Source organism: Ranitomeya variabilis, chromosome 3 (genome assembly GCF_051348905.1).
Source record: "Ranitomeya variabilis isolate aRanVar5 chromosome 3, aRanVar5.hap1, whole genome shotgun sequence".
Classification (NCBI taxonomy): Eukaryota; Metazoa; Chordata; class Amphibia; order Anura; family Dendrobatidae; genus Ranitomeya; species Ranitomeya variabilis.
The window spans coordinates 536,976,913-536,999,394 of record NC_135234.1 but is presented as its reverse complement, the minus strand read 5'-3'; the positions used below and the strand labels follow the sequence as shown (position 1 = coordinate 536,999,394).

The following is a 22,482-nucleotide window of genomic DNA, read 5'->3' as shown; positions in this document are numbered from 1 at the left end:
TTTATACCGTTCCACGTTTAGTAAAATTGATAAAGCGGTTTTATTCTTCGGGTCAGTATGATTACAGCGATACCTCATTTATATAATTTTTTTATGTTTTGGCGCTTTTATAAAGTAAAAAATAATTTATATAAAAAAATAATTATTTTTGCATCGCTTTATTCTGAGGACTATAACTTTTTTATTTTTTTGCTCATGATGCTGTATGGTCGCTCACTTTTGCGGGACAAGATGACGTTTTCAGCGGTACCATGGTTATTTATATCCGTCTTTTTGATCGCGTGTTATTCCACTTTTTGTTCGGCGGTATGAGAATAAAGCGTTGTTTTTTGACTCTTGTTTTTTTTTACGGTGTTCACTGAAGGGGTTAACTAGTGGGACAGTTTTATAGGTCGGGTCGTTACGGACGCGGCGATACTAAATATGTGTACTTTTATTGTTTTTTTTTTATTTAGATAAAGAAATGTATTTATGGGAACAATATATTTTTTTTCTTTATTTAGGTTTTTTTTTTTTACTTTGTCCCAGGGGGGACATCACTGTATAGTGACAGATCGCTGATCTGACACTTTGCAGAGCACTGTGTCAGATCAGCGATCTGACGTGCCCTGCTTCTTCTGGCTTACCAGCGCCTGCGCTGAGCAGGCACTTGGTAAGCCACCTCCCTGCAGGACACGGAAGTAGCCCCGCGGCCATTTTGGATCCGGGGCCTGCAGGGAGGAGACGTTCGGTACAAGGTGAGCACATTGCCTTGTACCGATCGTCTCAGGGAAGCACGCAGGGAACCCCCTCCCTGCGCGATGCTTCCCTGTACCGCCGGAACACTGCGATCATGTTTGATCAAAGTGTGCCGGGGGTTAATGTGGCGGGGCAGTCTGTGACCGCTCCTGGCACATAGTGCCGGATGTCAGCTGCGATAGTCAGCTGACACTCGGCCGCGCTCCCCCCGTGAGTGCGGCTGATCGCATATGACGTACTATCCCATCACTGGGAATTAAGTCCCAGGTCACCTTGACGGGATAGTACGTCATATGGGATTAAGGGGTTAAGGATATATGGGAATTGTAGGTTCATGTAATACAAATGTATATGGGGTTGACCTGACATTTCAATTGATCACTGTACTAAGCTTGGTGGTGCATTCATGTACTGACTGTGTTTCTGGCGCTGCATGCATGTACTGACGGCAATTCTGGCACTACATTCATGTATTGATGGTGGTTCTGGTGCTACACTCGTGCTGACAGTGGTTCTGATCTTGTGCATGTAGCAAATCATAATGTGTTTCATGGCTATGTTAAAACTTAAACAGTGCCAAAACTTTAAGATTTGAGACTGAGGAGGATTTGGCAAGTTTCTGCTCCAGAGAACTCTGTTTAAGTTAGCGTGTCTTCACACTGACTTTTTTGGAATAAAAACTCAGCAAAAACTCTCCAAATCCTTCTCAAATACTCAAAATCTGGTTTTGGTAATAGTGCATCGATGGTCTTTCAGGTAATGTGTTCATGTAACTATCCGTTTAGAAAAAATTGTGGTCTTTGTGATTTGTGTAGGATGGCAATATGGTCCTTGGACCAAAGAAATGTTGTTCACCCCTGACTAAGTTAGACAGATGTTTTTCAACTTTTTTTTAAGTTTTAGTCATTTATATATACTTTTTCAAGAATAGCAAACCTTATTGTGGTTTTCACTTTACTCAATGTCTTATATGCCTACCTCTATGCATCTAGAAAGTAATGACACAATAACTATGTACATGAGAATACAGCAGTAAATGTTTACAACAATCTATATACATGTTATTTATACTGTACCTGAAAAGATGGCGCGATGTACATTTTATTTCTGGAATATGATGCTTGCTGGTTAATGTTTCATGTACGTTTTAAAAGGTTTGTAGGGATCTTCTGGAATTTTTTCTCATCATAAAAATACCAGTACAGGATTCATGTTGTCTAATGAAAATCTCCAAGCTCTCGACTTGTGACACATTAGTACTGGAGAAGACTCTTCTAGTCTAAATCAGTACAGTAAGAGTACCCTCTTCTGTTATTTTGGTGGTATTTGCAAAATGCTTGGTGATGGTTGATATTTTTGTATCAAATAGTATTGCAAAAATGACCCCTTTTTGGCACAAATACACTGCTCAGAAAAATAAAGGGAACACAAACAACAGAATATAACTCCAAGTAAATCAAACCTCTGTGAAATCAAACTGTCCACTTAGCAAGCAATTTCACATGCTGTTGTGCAAATGGAGTAAATAACAGATGGAAATTATTGGCAATTATCAAGACACACTCGATCAAGGAGTGGTTCTGCAGGTGGGGACCACAGACCACATCTCGGTACCAATTATTTCTGGCTGATGTTTTGGTCACTTTTGAATGTTGGTTGTGCTTTCACACTTGTAGTAGCATGAGACGGACTCTACAACCCACACAAGTGGCTCAGGTAGTGCAGCTCATCCAGAATGGCACATCAATGCGAGCTGTGGCAAGAAGGTTTGCTGTGCCTGTCAGCGTAGTGTCCAGAGGCTGGAGGCGCTAGCAGGAGATGGGCCAGGAGACGTGGAGGGGGCCATAGGAGGACAACAACCCAGCAGCAGGACCGCTACCTCAGCCTTTGTGCAAGGGGGAACAGGGGGCGCACTGCCATAGCCCAGCAAAATGACCTCCAGCAGGCCACAAATGTTCATGTGTCTGCACAAACTGTTAGAAACCAACTCCATGAGGATGGTCGACATCCACAGATGGGGGTTGTGCTCACAGCCCAACACCGTGCAGGACGATTGGCATTTGCCACAGAACACCAGGATTGACAAATTTGCCACTGGCGCCCTTCACAGATGAAAGCAGGTTCACACTGAGCACATGTGAGAGTCTGGAGATGCCGTGGAGAGCGATCTGCCTGCGATATCCTTTAGCATGACCGGTTTGACACTGGGTCAGTAATGGTGTGGGGTGACATTTCTTTGTAGGGCTGCACAGCCCTCCATGTGCTTTCCAGAGGTAGCCTGACTGCCATTAGGTACCAAGATGAGATCTTCAGACCCCTTGTAAGACCATATGCTGGTGCAGTTGGCCTTGGGTTCCTCCTAATGCAGAGCAATGCCAGACCTCATGTGGCTGGAGTGTGGCAGCAGTTCCTGCAAGATGAAGGCATTGAAGCTATGGACTGGCCCGCCTGTTCCCCGGACCTGAATCCGATTGAACACATCTGGGACATCAAGTCTTGCACCATCCACCAACGTCACGTTGCACCACAGACTGTCCAGGAGTTGGCAGATGCTTTAGTCCAGGTCTGGGAGGAGATCCCTCAGGAGACAATCCGCCGCCTCATCAGGAGCATGGCCAGGCGTTGTAGGGAGATCATACAGACACTACTGAGCATCATTTCCTTGTCTTGAGGCATTTCCACTGAAGTTGGATCAGCCTGTAACTTCATTTTCCACTTTGATTTTGGGTATCATTCGAAATCCAGACCTCCATGGGATATTCATTTTGATTTACATTAATAATTTTTATGTTTTATTGTTCTCAACACATTCCACTATGTAATGAATAAAGATTTGGAACTGAAATATTTCATTCAGTGATATCTAGGATGTGGGATTTTAGTGTTCCCTTTATTTTTTTGAGCAGTGTATATTCCATGTTATATAATTCATTGGAGTCTCATTGCAAAAAATTGAATCTTTCCATAAGTACATGTAGATATGTTCTACTAGTGCTGTAATGACGAGGAGTGAATTAAATTGTAAAAATCCATTTTCATGCTCCACTTCAGGGAGTAGTAGGGGGTTAAAGGAAATTTGGCTGTAGGATCAACTCTCCTGAGACACACATGTATATGATTATGCAGGTCATAGGAAGATGAATAAGATCTTATTCTAAATAAAAGGGACATTACTGGTGTGATATATAATGGTTGCTCACTGCAGAGCTGTTTTTGATTATAACTAACACAAATGTGGGCTCCTCTCAGTGCATCTCTCATGCAGCCAGCAGAGGTGTGAGAGCTAGGGTTGAGCGACCTTTAGTTTTTTAGGGTCGAGTCGGGATTTGTGAAACCCGACTGTCTTAAAAGTCGAGTCGAGTGAAATCGGCCGACCACCGTGAAAAGTCGGGTTTCGGCCGAAACACGAAACCCAATGAAGGAATTTAAATTTTTTTTTATTTTATATTATTATTTTTTTCTCTCTCTCTCTCTCTCTCTCTCTCTCTCTCTCTCTCTCTCTCCGTCCCAGCACAGAAAATTTCGTATTGCACATTCAAAATCCCTACTGCGCACAAGCGATAACATGACGATAGGCGTTCACTCCCCTAAGACCTATGTCATCACTCTGCCCACGCTCATTCATTGGCTGAAAAAATGGCGCTAAACGCGTCATACGAAACGCGACTTTGGCGCCAAGATCGCGTACCGCATGGCCGACCCCGCACAGGGATCGGGTCGGGTTTCATGAGACGCCGACTTTGCCAAAAGTCGGCGACTTATGAAAATGCACGACCCGTTTCGCTCAACCCTAGTGAGAGCTGCAGCAAATTTCTAGGACAAAATTGAGTTATGTACTGTCTGTTACATTTCTCATACTGCTAACTCCTTTTTGTTTGTTATAAATAAGCTCTGGAGGCAGATTCTCATGCAGAGCAGTGTCCTGCCCATAGTCTTTAACAGCTCATTTTCATATAATAAAAACGTGGCTTACTCTGGAATAAGACTGTGGATTGCCGATATCAAGGTATCATTTTATTCTGCTTCCTATGCCCCACACTCCTATATAAATGGCTTAGGAGAGTTGATCTTGTTTATATTCCAAATAATAGGTAGCCTCCCTGTTTATTCTCCTGATTGGAGAATGTTTACACATAGTGATGAGCGAATATACTCGTTACTCGAGATTTCCCGAGCACGCTCGGGTGTCCCTCGAGTATTTTTTAGTGCTCGGAGATTTAGTTTTTCTTGCCGCAGCTGGATGATTTACATCTGTTAGCCAGCTTGATTACATGTGGGGGTTCCCTAGCAACTTATGTACTTATGCTGGCTAACAGATGTAAATCATTCAGCTGCGGCAAGAAAAACTAAATCTCCGAGCACTAAAAAATACTCGAGGGACACCCGAGCGTGCTTGAGAAATCTCAAGTAACGAGTATATTCGCTCATCACTTGTTACACACTGTCCTATCATCCTATCTTTGCCTGCATTAGGGTATGTTTCCACGGTCAGGAAACGCTGCTTGTTTGACGCTGCGCAGAGCTGCAGCGTCAAACAAGCAGCGTCCAGATGTTCCAGCATAGTGGAGGGGATTTTATGAAATCCCGTCTCCACTATGCGTGGAAACCCGCATCAGTCTTCCCTGCGACTCCGGACATGCTGCGCGTCTTTTCAGATCGCAGCATGTCCGTACACCTTGCGGGGACGCAGCGTCCCCGCACGGCATATCACAGGGCGCTATGGGAGAGAGCGATCATCCCGGATGTGAAGAGTTAACACATCCGGCATGATCGCGTCCCATTAAGGGGGCGGGGCTTAGCGCCGAGCGGCTTCGCCGCTGCGGCGATACCGCCGGCCATCCTGATCGTGGAAACATACCCTTACACAGACAACCCACTGATATAAGTGGGCAATGAGAACTTAACCCCATTCTGCCAGCTGACGGAATAGTACGTCAGCTGGCAGATCCCCTGCTTTAAGGTGGGCTCCGGCGGTGAGCCCACCTTAAAGCCGCGACATGTCAGCTGTTTTGTACAGCTGACATGTGCGCGCAATGAGCGCGAGCGGAATCGCGATCCGCCCGCGCCCATTAACTAGTTAAATGCCGCCGTCAAGCGCTGACAGCGGCATTTAACTAGCGCTACCGGCCACGCAGCCGGAAGTGCTCGCACCGCTGACCCCCCGTCACATGATCGGGGGTCAGCGGTGCATTGCCATAACAACCAGAGGTCTCCTTGAGACCTCTATGGTTGTTGATGGCCGATTGCTTTGAGCGCCACCCTGTGGTCGGCGCTCAAAGTACACCACCATTTCTACTACATAGAGGTGATCTGTACTTCACCTCTATGTAGCAGAGCCGATCGTGTAGTGCATGCTTCTAGCCTCCTATGGAGGCTATTGAAGCATGCCAAAATTAAGAAAAAAAGTGTTTAAAAATATATAAAAAAATAAAAAATATATAAAAGTTCAAATCGCCCCCCTTTCGCCCCAATCAAAATAAAACAATAAAAAAAATATTAAACGTACACATATTTGGTATATCCGAGTTCAGAATCGCCCGATCTATCAATAAAAACAAAGGATTAACCTAACCGCTAAGTGGCGTAGCGAGAAAAAAAATCAAAACGCCAAAATTACGTTTTTTTGGTCGCCGCAACATTGCATCAAAATGCAATAACGGGCGATCAAAAAAATGTATCTACACCAAAATGGTATTAAAAACGCCAGCTCGGCACGCAAAAAATAAGCCCTCGCCCGACCCCAGATCATGAAAACTGGAGACGCTATGGGTATCGGAAAATCGCGCAATTTTTTTTTTTTTTTTTTTTTTTTTTAGCAAAGTTTGGAAATTTTTTTCACCACTTAGATAAAAAATAACCTAGACATGTTAGGTGTCTATGAACTCGTAATGACCTGGAGAATCATAATGGCAGGTTAGTTTTAGCATTTTGTGAACCTAGCAAAAAAGCCAAACAAAAAACAAGTGTGAGATTGCACTTTTTTTGCAATTTCATCACACTTGGAATTTTTTTCCCGTTTTCTGTTACACGGCATGGTAAAACCAATGGTATCGTTCCAAAGTACATCTCGTCCCGCAAAAAATAAGCCCTCACATGGCCATATTGTCGGAAAAATAAAAAAAGTTATGGCTCTGGGAGGGGAGCGAAAAACGAAAAAGAAAAAACGGAAAAAGCTCCGGGGGTGAAGGGGTTAATGACTGGTAGTGTAGTGATACTGCAGTGAAACTGAACATTTACTGTCTGGTTTCTGCACATATTATTGGGGGTCTTTGCAGGGGCCCAATTTGGTCAGTGGAGAACAGTTTTAACGACTATATATACTGATTAGATGCTGGTTCCTATATAATGACGTACATTTTCGTCAAGTTGATTTCACTGGTGCAGTCAATGCACCTGCACGATCCCCAGCAGGAGTGAGACTGCAATGCTAGTTTCAATCCTAGCAGTTTAATCCCTCAGAACCGTTTTGATCGCAGCATCTAAGTGGTTGGAAAGTGGGAGGGTACTCTGCACTGTCTCATAGACCTCTCTTGCGACTGGATTGTGGGTTAATGAACGGTTGTGTTGGGAGTCTACCATTGACCAAACATGGCTGTGATCTTGGTACACGTTATTGCAGTGTATTTGAGTGACCAGGCTTCACATGAACAAAAGTGGGACTGAAAAAAAAGTTTGAAAATATAAAATGGAAATCAACATCCACTATACAAATTGCTTTATTATACAAAAAGTAAGAACAAAGTTGACATCATTGGTAGAGTTGGTGCTAATCGCATTGCAGAAGCCTATCCATCGGCCTTGTCAGTAACTTTTGGCTCTCAGAACTACCTTCTACCTCTCAGAATCCGTGGCCCTTGTGATTAGCTGGACTGACTTAATGCCAAGCCTGCTATTCAAAAGAAGAACCGTGGAGCATTAGGGCTTGTTCACACGATGCGGTTTTCGCTGCGGATCCGCATCCTTTTTCCATGCAGGGTACAGTACAATGTTACCCTATGGAAAAAGAAAACCGCTGTTCCCACGTTCCTTTTTTCCGCTGGAAAATCCGCGCTGATTTTCTGCGGAAAAAAAGAAGTACCATGTCAATTCTTTCTGCGGATTCCGCTGCGGGTTTCCACCTGCACCAATAGGAAAATGCAGCTGGAAACCCGCAGTGGAATCCGCAGTAGAAAAAGGACTGAAAACCGCAGTAACAACCACCGCAGGTTTTGCACTGCGGTTTTCCCAAATCAGGACCTGAAAATTCCGCAGCGAAAAAAGGATCGTGTGAACATAGCCTAAAAGCCATATATACTCTAAAGTGATGTCAATAAAAACATCAACTCTTCCTGCAAAAGACCAACTCCATCCACAGAAGAACGTAATATGTTTTTAATGTGCAATAAGTTTAATGCATTTAAAACCAAAATCATCTTGAAATTTGCTAACTTTTTCTTGCTTGCCCCTACCTTCTTACCAAAAAAAATGTATTAAAGCTAATCAATAAATTATATGAACCCCTAATTGGCACCATAAATACTTGTGCCGCAAAATAAGAAAACCCTTACATAGCTTAATTGTCAGAAAAATAAAAATATTATAGCTCTTAGAACAAGACAAAAAAAATTGCCTGGTCCTAAGGGTATGTTTCCACGTTCAGGAAACGCTGCGTTTTTGATGCTGCGTTTTTCCGCAGCGTCAAAAACGCAGCGTCCAGATGTTACAGCATAGTGGATGGGATTTCATGAAATCCAGACTCCACTATGCGTTTAAAAACGCATGCGTTTTTGCCGCGAAAACGCATGCGTGGTGCGTTTTTTCTAAACGCAGCATGTTGCTACTATGAGCAAAACACGCAGGTACACCGCAGGTGACCTGCCAGTGACCTCAGGTGCAGTTTTGGTCAGGATTTTACCTGCGTAAAATCCTGACCAAAGCCTGAAGCAAAACTGAACGTGGAAACATACCCTTAAAGTGCAAATTAGGGTATGACTCCACTGTCAGGATGGCCGGCGGTATCGCCGCATCGGCGAAGCCGCTCGGCGCTAAGCCCCGCCCCCTTAATGGGACGCGATCATGCCGGATGTGTTAACTCTTCACATCCGGGATGATCGCTCTCTCCCATAGCGCCCTGTGATATGCCTTGCGGGGACGCTGCGTCCCCGCAAGGTGTACGGACATGCTGCGATCTGAAAAGACGCGCAGCATGTCCGGAGTCGCAGGGCCGCCGCGTGCGGGTTTCCACGCATAGTGGAGACGGGATTTCATAAAATCCCCTCCACTATGCTGGAACATCTGGACGCTGCTTGTTTGACGCTGCAGCGCTGCGCAGCGTCAAACAAGCAGCGTTTCCTGAACGTGGAAACATACCCTAAGGTGGGGTTTTAAAGGGACCCGGAAAAAAAAAAACGCTGTTAACCTGTAGATATGGAGTTTATCTGTAGGTTAATAGTGTTACTAAGGCTGCTTTCACACTTCTGTCTTTTGTCCTCCGTTGCAATCAGTCCTTATGGGCAAAAAACGGATCCTGCAAATATGCTTGCAGGATGCGTTTTTTGCCCATAGACTTGTATTAGCGATGGATCGCGACGGATGGGCACATGTCGCGTCCGTCGTGCGACAGATCCGTCGTGTTTTGGTGGACGCGACGGACAAAAAAACATTCAATGTAACTTTTTTTGTGCGACGTGTCCGCCATTTTCGACCACGCATGCGCGGCCGGAACTCCCCCCCTCCTCCCTGCTCATCACAATGGGCAGCGGATGCGTTGTAAAACTGCATCCGCTGCCCACGTTGTGCTAAATTTAGCACAACGTCCGTCGGGCCGACGGTTTGCGACGGCCCTGTTCCGATGGAAGTGTGAAAGTAGCCTAACCTGCTCGGCGCCTTCACATAGCTGAACGTTGCAGGGGGAAAATTAACTTTACTCCCCTGGCAGCATTCCGGCTTGAGCCATGGGGGGCGGCGCTGATTCAATCTCCGCCCTGAGGATAGAGAGTGGCGGCTGTAACTGTGCCCCCGGCCCTGTTTGACAGCTGGCCCCATGTAGAGCCAGTGTCAATCATGAACCTATGCTGGTGCATTCCATGTGACTGGAACTGGAAAGCTGCTGGGGGAACAAAGTTCATTTTCTCCCTGCAGCGTTTGGCCAAGTGCATGTGCCAGGCAGGTTAACAACTATATTAGGCTATGTTCACACATTGCGGTTTTTTCTCTGCAGGCCAAACCTTCTCTCTTGGCATTAAAGAAGATGCTTACAAACAGCAGGTTTTGCTGCTTTTTTCCAGATCCTAAAGTTTAGCTTTTGCCTACACCACAGAAGCATGACCACAAGTCAACAATGCAAGATCAGTGTGAAACCGTAAAACCATTTTTGGAAAAAAGGGCAATTTAGTGGAAAAATAATTTTATGTCTGAAAAAATTGTGACTATTCTGAACAAAAAAAAAAGTTCATGAAAAAATACACAATTACAAATATAAGGGTATGTCTCCACGTTCAGGATTGCATCAGTCTTTGGTCAGGATTTTATGCAAGTAAAATCCTGACCAAAACTGCACCTGAGGTCACTGGCAGGTCACCTGTGGTGTACCTGCGTGTTTTGCTCATAGTAGCAACATGCAGCGTTTTGAAAAAACGCACAACGCATGCGTTTTCGCGGCAAAAACGCATGCGTTTTTAAACGCATAGTGGAGTCTGGATTTCATAAAATCCCCTCCACTATGCTGTAACATCTGGACGCTGCGTTTTTGACGCAGCAGAAAAACGCAGCGTCAAAAACGCAGCGTTTCCTGAACGTGGAAACATACCCTTATAGTGTAATAATGGGGGAAGGGGAATTGTCAGGAATAGTTTACTTAAGACGTGGACAGAGTATTGAGTTTGTAGGACATTGTTGGCCACATGCATTGTTACATGTGACATTATGGTTTACTCTTGGGAAAAATCACAAAAATATATGGGTTTCCCATGCTGCTGTTCATACTTTTTTTTTCACTAAAAACGCAGCAAAACCTGATACCTGCTTTCTGTGGGTGAAAAAACGCTGAAGGAAGCGACATGCTGCAGTTTTCAAGATCAGTCAAGAAAAAACAGTGTGTGAATTTTCAAAAATCTCATAGACTTTGCTATTACTGTAAAACACTGCTTAACATTTGCATAAAAAATAAGCAAAAATGCAACGTGTGAACATACTGTAGCCTTAACCTGCAGAATAACCCCATCTCTGTAGGTAAATAGCGGTTATATTCTGCTGACAGGTTCCCTTGAAGGAGTTACACACTGAACTCTGCTATATACAGCCCTGGCAAAAATTAAGAGACCACTGCAAAATGTTCAGTTGTCTGATTTCTCTCTTCATAGGTATATTTGTGAGTAAAATGTAAATTGTTCTTTTATTCTATAAACTTCTGATAACATGTCTCTAAATTTCCAAGCATTAAATTACCGTATGTATTTTTTTTCTGACAAAGAAAAATGGTCAAAATAAAAAAAAACAAACAACCCAGTGCTTTCAGACCTCACATAATGCAAAGAAAACAAGTTCATAATCATTTAGAAACAACAATACTAATGTTTTAACTCAGGAAGAGTTCAGAAATCAATATTTTGTGAAATAACCATGATTTTTAATCACAGCTTCCATGCGTCTTGGCATGCTTTCCACCAGTCTTTCACACTGCTTCTGGAGCAAAAATGTAAGCAGTTCTTCTTTGTTTGATGGCTTGTGACTATTTATCATCCTCTTGATTACATTCCAGAGGTTTTCAGTGGGGTTCAGGTCTGGAGATTGGGCTGCCCATGACAGGGTTTTCATGTGGTGGTCTCTTAATTTTTGCCAGAGCTGTATATGACTCTAAAAATTGCTGATGGAGAAATTAGAAGGAGAAAGCCCTAGGAGAAATCCTGATAGATGACTAGGAGCAGCAATCCTCTACTGTTGGGTGGTGGCAGAGAGCCAGTATAATAGCGAGCGAGTATTGAAGTTCTTGTTCCTGAAAACTTCAGCAGTAGAAATGTCCCAGTATAAAGAAATTAATTGTGCAGAGTATTGCGAGAGACTAATTTACCAGTGTATTACATTTCCATATTCCCCGTTATAATAAGACACCTTGATATCTCCTAGTTATGTAAGGAAGCCTGAGGATCCATTTCATTACAGAGGTAGCTCAGTTATTTGGGTGTTCTTGGTTCTTGGTGTTGGACTTCGCTTATAGATCCCAATCCCAAGTGAAAGATATCTTTCAGCAACCAATTTTATCCATCCGTCTGAATCAATTTTTGCGTCCTGACTGCAATCCATGATGTGCCAGGTATCTCCCCTCTTTCATGATGCTGAGTATCAGATCTTTGTTTTTTCATCAAGATTTGGTTTTTCATCGAGAACAAAGCCATCATTTGCCTGTTCATAGGGTGATGCAAGGGAATCATCCACTGGAAGCTTTTTGCCACATATCCTTTTATAAATTTGGTAACCTGGGAGAATAAAGCAAATAAATTAGTGATAAAATGCCTAATTTATACTTCTGTATTTTATGGTCCATGTTCGTGCCTCAAATCCTGAGCTTTTAATCTGATCCAAACGGGATAGCGTCATATGGCGATAAGGCTGCCGTCACACTATCAGTATTTGGTCAGTATTTTACATCAGTATTTGTAAGCCAAAACCAGGAGTGGGTGATAAATGCAGAAGTGGTGCATATGTTTCTATTATACTCTTCCTCTAATTGTTCCACTCCTTTTTTTGGCTTACAGATACTGATGTAAAATACTGACCAAATACTGCTAGTGTGACGGCAGCCTAAGGCTGTTAGTTCAGGACATGAGACCACCAGTTGGGCTAGAAATTGTGGCCAGGATAAACTGGATCTCAGTCCGAATGCTGAAAAAAATCCAGTTTGGATCTGGCGTTCTCCGCTGCTCATACAGTAAATGAAAGAAACTGTGCAGTTGTGCATGACGTGTACTGTCTATTGTCCGGAGGGTCAGATTCCATTAATTCATTTAAGAAAAAATGACAGAAGAAACTAAAGCCAGAAGGAGCATTAAAGCTATAGACATCAATACATCAATTGAAACTGATTTCTTTGTTGTGTTTTTGCCAAATTAGTTGGCAAAATAGCATAAAATGTTAGTCCCTTCCTTTCAATCATAAGCACTAAGATAACATTTATAGAGTAACAAGGAACAGTCATTAATTTCTGTTATGTAGATCAATAGTACATAAGATATATTGCAAAGTTGCTTATTTTCCTATCAGATAAATGTGCTTCTTCCTCCTCCGAGATTCATATCTCACTCCCAATTCATGACTGAAATGTGTAAACTGTTGTCCGTGAGGACAGACTTTCCCATTACTGATATTGATGACAGTTGGTGCTTTTACAATTCTATGGACAATGGAGGTGGGAGGAGCTAGTGGCCGACAGACATTGTGGGGTAAGTTCTGAAACCACAATTGCCACTCTCCATAGAACTCTATGATCACCAACTGTTGTCTAGCTCAGTAATGGGAAATTCTGTATTTCCTGAAGACAGATTTTTTTTTTTACCTATCAATTGAGAATTTTGAGCCTGAATGATCAGTGCAGGAGGAGAAAGAAACAAATTTCTCTAGTAAAATATGTTGCAAAGTTTGTTATTTCTCATAGAATCATAAAATGTTAGAGTTGGAGGGAACTCCTGGGTCATCGTGTCCAACCCCCTGCTCCAGCCTCTGTTTGAAGACTTCCATTGAAGGGGAACTCACCACGTCTTGTGGCAGCCTGTTCCACTCATTGAACTGTCAAATAATTTTTGTGTGTGCTACTGATTTATGAAGAAAATTAAAGACGGTGTAACTAATCTAAACCATTAAGTTGTTAATAGTGAATATTTTAGTGTCCGTGTAGTTGTCATTCTCCATTTCTACTTCTATATCTCATATCTTGCTCCAAGAATGAAAAATAAGCTGTAGACTTACCTATCAGGAAAAGGATGGCAATCAGGATTTGGAAAATACTGTATATTAAGGGGAATGTGAAGATCAGTCCCAGCTGCTCAGGTGTGAATGAGAGCTGCACAATAGTAGAACATAGCTGCGTGTTCTGCAGGCCGGTCTCCAGCGCCACAGTGCGACACCTAAGTATATTATTTATAAATAAGGCACAAGTAATACATAAGTGAAATACACAATATAAAACCCACTGTTTCATGATTATGCATTCCCGTCTGTACAAAGATTGTAAATAATTTTTAATCTTTGATGCAGTAAAGTAACAGGGAATTATATCTTTAAGCATTAACTTTAAGCACCTAACATTTGGTCTGTGTTGGCAAAAGTCCACAAGTAACTGATTTTGGGGTCCAATGTTCAGTTACATGCAAAAATAACCTGACCCTAGTATGATTACATTAGACCTTTTCCTGTAAATTGTGAATCAAGTATAATAGCACTAGTCATTAGCATTCCTTCACAGGGGTCGAGCTGAGGGTTCTCCTGTGGGCCAGTCCAAGCATGGGTGGCCCCTTCAGAAGGGTGGAAGTTGACTAATTGAGACCTGTGCCATTGGTGGACCCCATGTTTGCATATTAAAGTCTAATTATTTAGTTTTAGTGCAAAGATGCTCATACACATTAGTGCAAACAGGCTGAACGCGCTGACTATCTTACGTGTTTGGGGAAGTTCTGGCTCTCATCATCTGGTAGGCAGAAGAAAAATTTAGGCATGTTGGATTTCAATGCACAATAATTTTGTTCGTAGGCCAGATTCACATATCTGTTTTTCTGGGTCAGATTACTGTCACTGACGACCCAAACTCAGCAGCCTCAGGCCGGTTTCACACGTCAGTGGCTCCGGTGACAGTTTTCTCACGTACCGGAGACACTGACTCACGTAGACACATTAAAATCAATGTGTCTCTGCACATGTGAGCGTGTTTTCACGGACCATGTGTCCGTTTGAAAAACACGGAGACATTTCAGTGTTCGTGGGAGCGCACGGATCACACGGACCCATTAAAGTCAATGGGTCCGTGTAAAACACGTACCGCACACGGATGCTGTCCGTGTGCAGTCCGTGTGCCGTGCAGTAAGCGCTGTCCCCCCAGCGTGTGGTGCTGAAGCCGCCATTCATTTCTTCTCTCCAGCAGCGTTCGCTGGAGAGAAGGAATGAAAAATCATTGTTTTTTTATTTTTTTTGTGTTTAAAATAAAGATCCTTGTCACCACCCCCCTCCCACCCCCTGTGCGCCAGCCTGCTGGAAATAAAATAGCGTGGTACCGCTCATTACAGTGATGAATATGTGGCTCCACCCCTATGGAAGGTGGAGCATATTCATCATTGTAATGAGCGATACCACGTGACTGCTCATACAGGAAGAACCTGCGGCGCTGAGAGGAAGCATCGAGGGAGCCGGGTGAGTATTTTATTTCCAGCGGGCGGGCGCACAGGGGGTGGGAGGAGGGTGGTGACAAGGATCTTTATTTTAAACACAAAAAAAATAAAAAAACAATGATTATTCATTCCTTCTCTCCAGCGAACGCTGCTGGGAAGAAGGAATGAATTCTGGCTTCTGCACCAGAAGCAGGGGACAGCGCTTATCTCTAGCGCTGTCTCCTGCACGGTCCATGTGGTACCCAGTCGGCACACGGGCGGCACACGGCTGCCGCACGTGTGCCACACTGATGTGCCACGTGAGCTCACGGACACGGATATCTCCGGTACCGATTTTTCCGGTACTGGAATTATCTGGACGTTTGAGACTGGTCTCATACTGTATATTTATGGCTATGAAGTTGTGGAGTTTGGGTCAGGAGACCGATAGCTGGTCTGTACGTCACGATCCAAGTTCGGGTATGAAAATCTACCCTAAAGTGCAAGCTATTATCAGATATGTCTCTCAATTAAGGTTGGTAAAAATGTATTCTCATATTCTGTTCCATTGGCCAGGGCTGTCCCCAGGAACTTCAGGGCCCCATACGGGCAAAATTTTCAGGCCCTCTTGAAACTTCGCCCTGGCTCCCCCCCCTGCTCTGCCTCCACCCCTCAAACCTTCTGCAGTCCCACCTCCCACTCTTGGGAAAACTCCACTTCTGCACCACGTCCTCAAGAATCACACATTAAGGGATATGTGCACACGTTGTGGATTTCCAGCGGATCCGCAGTGTTTTTTGCGGTGCAGAAACGCTGCATGTCTGCAAGTGATTTACAGTACAATGTAAATCAATGTGAAAAAAAACAAACGCTGTGCTGATGGTGCAGAAAATTCCATGCGGAAACCCTGCGGATTAAAAGAAGTAGCATGTCACTTCTTTTTTGCGGATCTGCAGCGGTTTTTGTACCCATTCCATTATAGAAATCCGCAGGGGTAAAAAACGCAGTAAATCCGCAAAAAATCCGCAGCAAAACCACACAAAATCACAAAAAACTTAACAAATCGGCACCTTCGTTTTCTGCCAAGAGACACAGAATCCGCACCAGAAAATCCTAAGCCTAATCCGGAACGTGTGCACATAGCCTAACAGATTCCATTGAACACCAGATCATGTACATAGCCAGCAGTTTTTGTTTTGGCCAAAAGATTTTTTTTAAGCTGCTGCCATGACAAGGTAGACTTTTAGCAGGGCCCTACTCTAACCTATTAAACATTTCTTAAAATATCGATTACTCTTTTTAGGTATGTTTTTATTAGTTTTTCTTTTAGGGAATGTGTTACATATATTTTTAAAAATGAACAATAATACCACATATAAGCAACAAATACCGTCACACTATGACCAGACCACATATTACCACCACATAAAAGGAACAAATACCGCCACAAAATGACCAGACCACATATAACCACATAGTGGCCCATTATTACAATACTGATCGTTAAATAAAAAAAACAAAATACTAATATTACCATAAGTGCCATTATACACAGAAGCTTTGTACATAGTATACAGATAATACAGTGATTACCAGTGGCATTATACATCGGAGCTCTGTGTATAATGTCACTGAACTGGTAATAGAGGGATCACTGGTGACATTATACACATGAGCTCTGTATATACTAAATAGTGGACAGGTAATACAGTGATCACCAGTAACATTATACTCCGGACCTCTGTATATAGTGTCAGTGTACAGGTAATACAGTGATCACCAGTGACGTTATACACAGGAGCTCTGTATATAGTGTACAGATAATACAGAGATCACCAGTGACGTTATACACAGGAGCCCTGTGTATAGTGTACAGGAAATACAGTGATCACCATTAACATACACTGGAGCTCTGTATATAGTGTCAGTGTATAAGTAATACAGTGATCACCAGTGACGTTATACACAGGAGTTCTGTATATAGTGTACAGTGTACAGGTAATGCAGTGATCACCGGTGACATTATACACAAAAGCTTTGTACATAGTATACAGTGTATAGCATCAGTATACAGGTAATACAGTGATCACCATTGCTAGGGGCGTGGTTGGACTGAAATGCACGAGGCCAGTTGTCCTGTTATGAAAATCTGCTGATAAAAAATGATTGTATTGAAACCGCAAAACACAGAACAGTAAATGACCCATCACTGTAATCAGTGTCTCTGCTCCTACATTATGGTGCTATCAGATTGCATAGCAAAAACCTCATGAATCTGTCAGGAGGTTCTTGTTTTTTGCTATGTAATCTGAGTGCATCATGATGTAGGGGTTGACACACTAATTCCAGTGATGTGTCGCTAGGCTATGTGTTGTTTCAATGAAGTCATTGTTTCATCAGCAAGAGATTATCAGTTCAGAAGTAGGTGTCTTGTGCTTTTTAGTAAAACCACACCCCTAGGACTGATTAGCAGCTTTCTGTCATTGTACAGTGTACACAAAGTTACCAATCAGTGGTGTGGACGAGGTTATTCAGTGCACATTTCCATGTGCAGCCGAAAAAAATGTGATTTTATCAAAACTGGTGCACCAAGTAAGATAAGTGATACATCACTGGAATCAGGGTCTCTGCCCCTGTATTATGCTGCCATCAGATTAAATAGCAAAAACCTGCTGACAGATTCCCTTTAATATCACCGTTCAACATTATTCTCTTCAATATCAGTGTCCAATCACACATGGACCAATTCTATTTATTACATATAAGGGAGGAATACATACCTTTGCCATGATAAATTTGCCATCACCGCTAGTGAAAAGCCCATTGTGAATCCTATAGCAGGGAATATAGTTCCTACAATCCACAATTTTGGATCAATGACCCAGGATCCTTTGTACAATACTCCTCCAATCACCGCTACAGTGACAATGAGAATGCCTCCTGTTATTGATCCCACCTAGAGCAAAAAAAAACATTTCTCATTCGTAAAGCTCAGCCATGATTTTTTCATCTAAAATATGACAATTATAGCCGGGGTGACCACAGTGTTGCTTGAGAGGTAGATGTGGCTTGCAGGCCTCCTCGGTCACTTGTCTCCTGACAACAAAATTGGCTTAGCCACTGCAATTCACAGAAAGGGATTGACACAGTTCAAATGTATGGATAGTCGATTAATGCATCATATATAGATAATCTGAGTATAATTGAGATTTTTATAGAAATTTTTGTTTGAATTTTTTGCATTTAATCGCCAGAAAAGTTGAAAACTTACTGTTCAGTAGGTTGTGGTTCATTTAACCCTTCTTCCCAGAGCCATAACTTTTTTATTTTTCTCTCTATACGGCCATGTGAGGGCTTGTTTTTTGCGGGACGAGTTGTACTTTTGAACAACACCATTGGTTTTAACATATTGTGCACTGAAAAATGGGAAAAAAATTCCAAGCGCAGTGAAATTGCAAAAAAAAGTGCAATCCCACAGTAGTTTTTTTTACCATGTTCACTAAATGCTAAAACTGACCTGCCACTATGATTCTCCAGGTCATTACAAGTTCATAGACACCAAACATGTCTAGGTTATTTTTTATCTAAGTGGTGAAAAAAAATCCAAAATTTGTTTAAAGGGAACCTATCACCCCGTTTTTTTCGGTATGAGATAAAAATACTGTTAAATATGGCCTGAGCTGTGCATTACAATAGTGTAGTTTGTGGACCCCGATTCCCCACCTATGCTGCCGAAATACGTTACCAAAGTCGCCGTTTTCGCCTGTCAATCAGGCTGGTCAGGTCGGATGGGCGTGGCTTCTTCCCCCAGATATTGCGTAGTTTTCCGTTGGTGGCGTAGTGGTGTGCGCATGTCCAACGTCCCCAATCCTGCACGGGGGGGTGAAAATAGCAGCGATGTCCGTCATTCCATTGGTGGTCGGTGGGCGCGGCCATCTTCCTTTGGCCGCGCGTGCGCAGAAGCGGCGCTCTGCTGGCCGCGGCTTCAGGAAAATGGCCGCGGGATGCCGCGCGTGCGCAGATGGAGATCGCGGCGGCCATTTTCCTGAAGCCGCGGCCAGCAGAGCGCCGCTTCTGCGCACGCGCGGCCAAAGGAAGATGGCCGCGCCCACCGACCACCAATGGAATAACGGACATCGCTGCTATTTTCACCCCCCCGTGCAGGATTGGGGACCTTGGACATGCGCACACCACTACGCCACCAACGGAAAACTACGCAATATCTGGGGGAAGAAGCCACGCCCATCCGACCTGACCAGCCTGATTGACAGGCGAAAATGACTACTTTGGTAACGTATTTCGGCAGCATAGGTGGGGAATCGGGGTCCACAAACTACACTATTGTAATGCACAGCTCAGGCCATATTTAACAGTATTTTTATCTCATACCGAAAAAAACGGGGTGATAGGTTCCCTTTAAAAAAAATTTTGCCATTTTCCGATACCCATAGTGTCTCCACTGTTTGTGATCTCTGGTTTGGTGAAGGCTTATTTTTTGCGTGCCGAGCTGACGTTTTTAACCCCTTCATGACCCAGCCTATTTTGGCCTTAATGACCTTGCCGTTTTTTGCAATTCTGACCAGTGTCCCTTTATGAGGTAATAACTCAGGAACGCTTCAACGGATCCTAGCGATTCTGAGATTGTTTTTTCGTGACATATTGGGCTTCATGTTAGTGGTAAATTTAGGTCGATAATTTTTGAGTTTATTTGTGAAAAAAATGGAAATGTGGCAAAAAATTTGAAAATTTCGCAATTTTCACATTTTGAATTTTTATTCTGTTAAACCAGAGAGTTATGTGACACAAAATAGTTAATAAATAACGTTTCCCACATGTCTACTTTACATCAGCACAATTTTGGAAACAATTTTTTTTTTTGCTAGGAAGTTATAAGGGTTAAAATTTGACCAGTGATTTCTCATTTTTACAACAAAATTTACAAAACCATTTTTTTTAGGGACCACCTCACATTTGAAGCCATTTTGAGGGTTCTATATGGCTGAAAATACCCAAAAGTGACACCATTCTAAAAACTGCACCCCTCAAGGTGCTCAAAACCACATTCAAGAAGTTTATTAACCCTTCAGGTGTTTCACAGCAGCAGAAGCAACATGGAAGTAAAAAATGAACATTTAACTTTTTAGTCACAAAAATGATCTTTTAGCAACAATTTTTTTATTTTCCCAAGGGTAAAAGGAGAAACTGGACCAGGGACGTTGTTGTCCAATTTGTCCTGAGTACGCTGATACCTCATATGTGGGGGTAAACCACTGTTTGGGCGCACGGCAGGGCTCGGAAGGGAAGGAGCGCCATTTGACTTTTTTAATGAAAAATTGGCTCCAATCTTTAGCGGACACCATGTCGCGTTTGGAGAGCCCCCGTGTGCCTAAACATTGGAGCTCCCCCACAAGTGACCACATTTTGGAAACTAGACCCCCCAAGGAACTTATCTAGAAGCATAGTGAGCACTTTAAACCCCCAGGTGCTTCACAAATTGATCCGTAAAAATGAAAAAGTACTTTTTTTTCACAAAAAAATTATTTTAGCCTCAATTTTTTCATTTTCACATGGGCAACAGGATAAAATGAATCCTAAATTTTGTTGGGCAATTTCTCCTGAGTACACCAATACCTCACATGTGGGGGTAAACCACTGTTTGGGCACATGGTAAGGCTCGGAAGGGAAGGAGCGCCATTTGACTTTTTGAATGGAAAATTATCTCCATCGTTAGCGGACACCATGTCGCGTTTGGAAAGCTCCTGTGTGCCTAAACATTAGAGCTCCTCCACAAGTGACCCCATTTTGGAAACTAGACCCCCCAAGGAACTCATCCAGAGGCATAGTGAGCACTTTAAACCCCCAGGTGCTTCACAAATTGATCCGCAAAAATGAAAAAGTACTTTTTTTTCACACAAAATTTCTTTTAGCCTCAATTCTTTCATTTTCACATGGGCAACAGGATAAAATGGATCCTAAAATTTGTTGGGCAATTTCTCCTGAGTATGCCGATACCTCATATGTGGGGGTAAACCACTGTTTGGGTGCACGGCAAGGCTCGGAAGGGGAGGCGTGCCATTTGACTTTTTGAATGGAAAATTAGCTCCAATCGTTAGCGGACACCATGTCGCGTTTGGAGAGCCCCTGTGTGCCTAAACATTGGAGCTCCCCTACAAGTGACCCCATTTTGGAAACTAGACCCCCCAAGAAACTTATCTAGATGCATAGTGAGCACTTATAACCCCCAGGTGCTTCACAGAAGTTTATAACGCAGAGCCGTGAAAATAAAAAAATAATTTTTCTTTCCTCAAAAATGATTTTTAGCCCAGAATTTTTTATTTTCCCAAGGGTAATAGGAGAAATTGGACCCCAAATGTTTTTGTCCAGTTTGTTCTGAGTACGATGATACCCCATATGTGGGGGTAAACCACTGTTTGGGCGCACGGCAGGGCTCGGAAGGGAAGGCACGCCATTTGGCTTTTTGAATGGAAAATTAGCTCCAATCATTAGCGGACACCATGTCGCGTTTGGAGAGCCCCTGTGTGCCTAAACATTGGAGCTCCCGCACAAGTGACCCCATTTTGGAAACTAGACCTCCCAAGGAACTAATCTAGATGTGTGGTGAGCACTTTGAACCCCCAAGTGCTTCACAGAAGTTTATAACGCAGAGCCATGAAAATAAAAAATAATTTTTCTTTTCTCAAAAATGATTTTTTAGCCCACAATTTTTTATTTTCCCAAGGGTAACAGGAGAAATTGGACCCCAAAAGTTGTTGTCCAGTTTCTCCTGAGTACGCTGATACCCCATATGTGGGGGTAAACCACTGTTTTGGCACACGTCGGGGTTCGGAAGGGAAGTAGTGACGTTTTGAAATGCAGACTTTGATGGAATGCTCTGCGGGCGTCAGGTTGCGTTTGCAGAGCCCCTGATATGCCTAAACAGTAGAAACCCCCCACAAGTGACCCCATTTTGGAAACTAGACCCCCCAAGGAACTTATCTAGATGTGTGGTGAGCACGTTCAACCCCCAAGTGCTTCACAGAAGTTTACAACGCAGAGCCGTGAAAATAAAAAATCATTTTTCTTTCCTCAAAAAAGATGTTTTAGCAAGCAATTTTTTATTTTCACAAGGGTAACAGGAGAATTTGGACCCCAATATTTGTTGCCCAGTTTGTTGTGAGTACGCTGATACCCCATATGTGGGGGTAAACCACTGTTTTGGCACACGTCGGGGTTCGGAAGGGAAGTAGTGACGTTTTGAAATGCAGACTTTGATGGAATGCTCTGCGGGCGTCAGGTTGCGTTTGCAGAGCCCCTGATATGCCTAAACAGTAGAAACCCCCCACAAGTGACCCCATTTTGGAAACTAGACCCCCCAAGGAACTTATCTAGATGTGTGGTGAGCACGTTCAACCCC

General features: G+C 43.1%; 1 protein-coding gene across 1 annotated transcript in view; it reads right to left on the bottom strand.

Moving 5' to 3' along the window:
* Positions 1-11,054: 11,054 nt before the first annotated feature.
* Positions 11,055-22,482, bottom strand: part of LOC143816537 (ileal sodium/bile acid cotransporter-like) — a 39,947-nt gene continuing 28,519 nt past the window's right edge. Inside the window, exons 4-6 of the mRNA XM_077297041.1 lie at positions 17,849-18,024; positions 13,678-13,835; positions 11,055-12,191 (exon numbers count right to left, since the gene is read on the bottom strand). Coding sequence (XP_077153156.1) covers positions 12,058-12,191; positions 13,678-13,835; positions 17,849-18,024 — 468 coding nt within the window. The 3' untranslated portion in view covers positions 11,055-12,057. The remainder of the gene's footprint in view (positions 12,192-13,677; positions 13,836-17,848; positions 18,025-22,482) is intronic.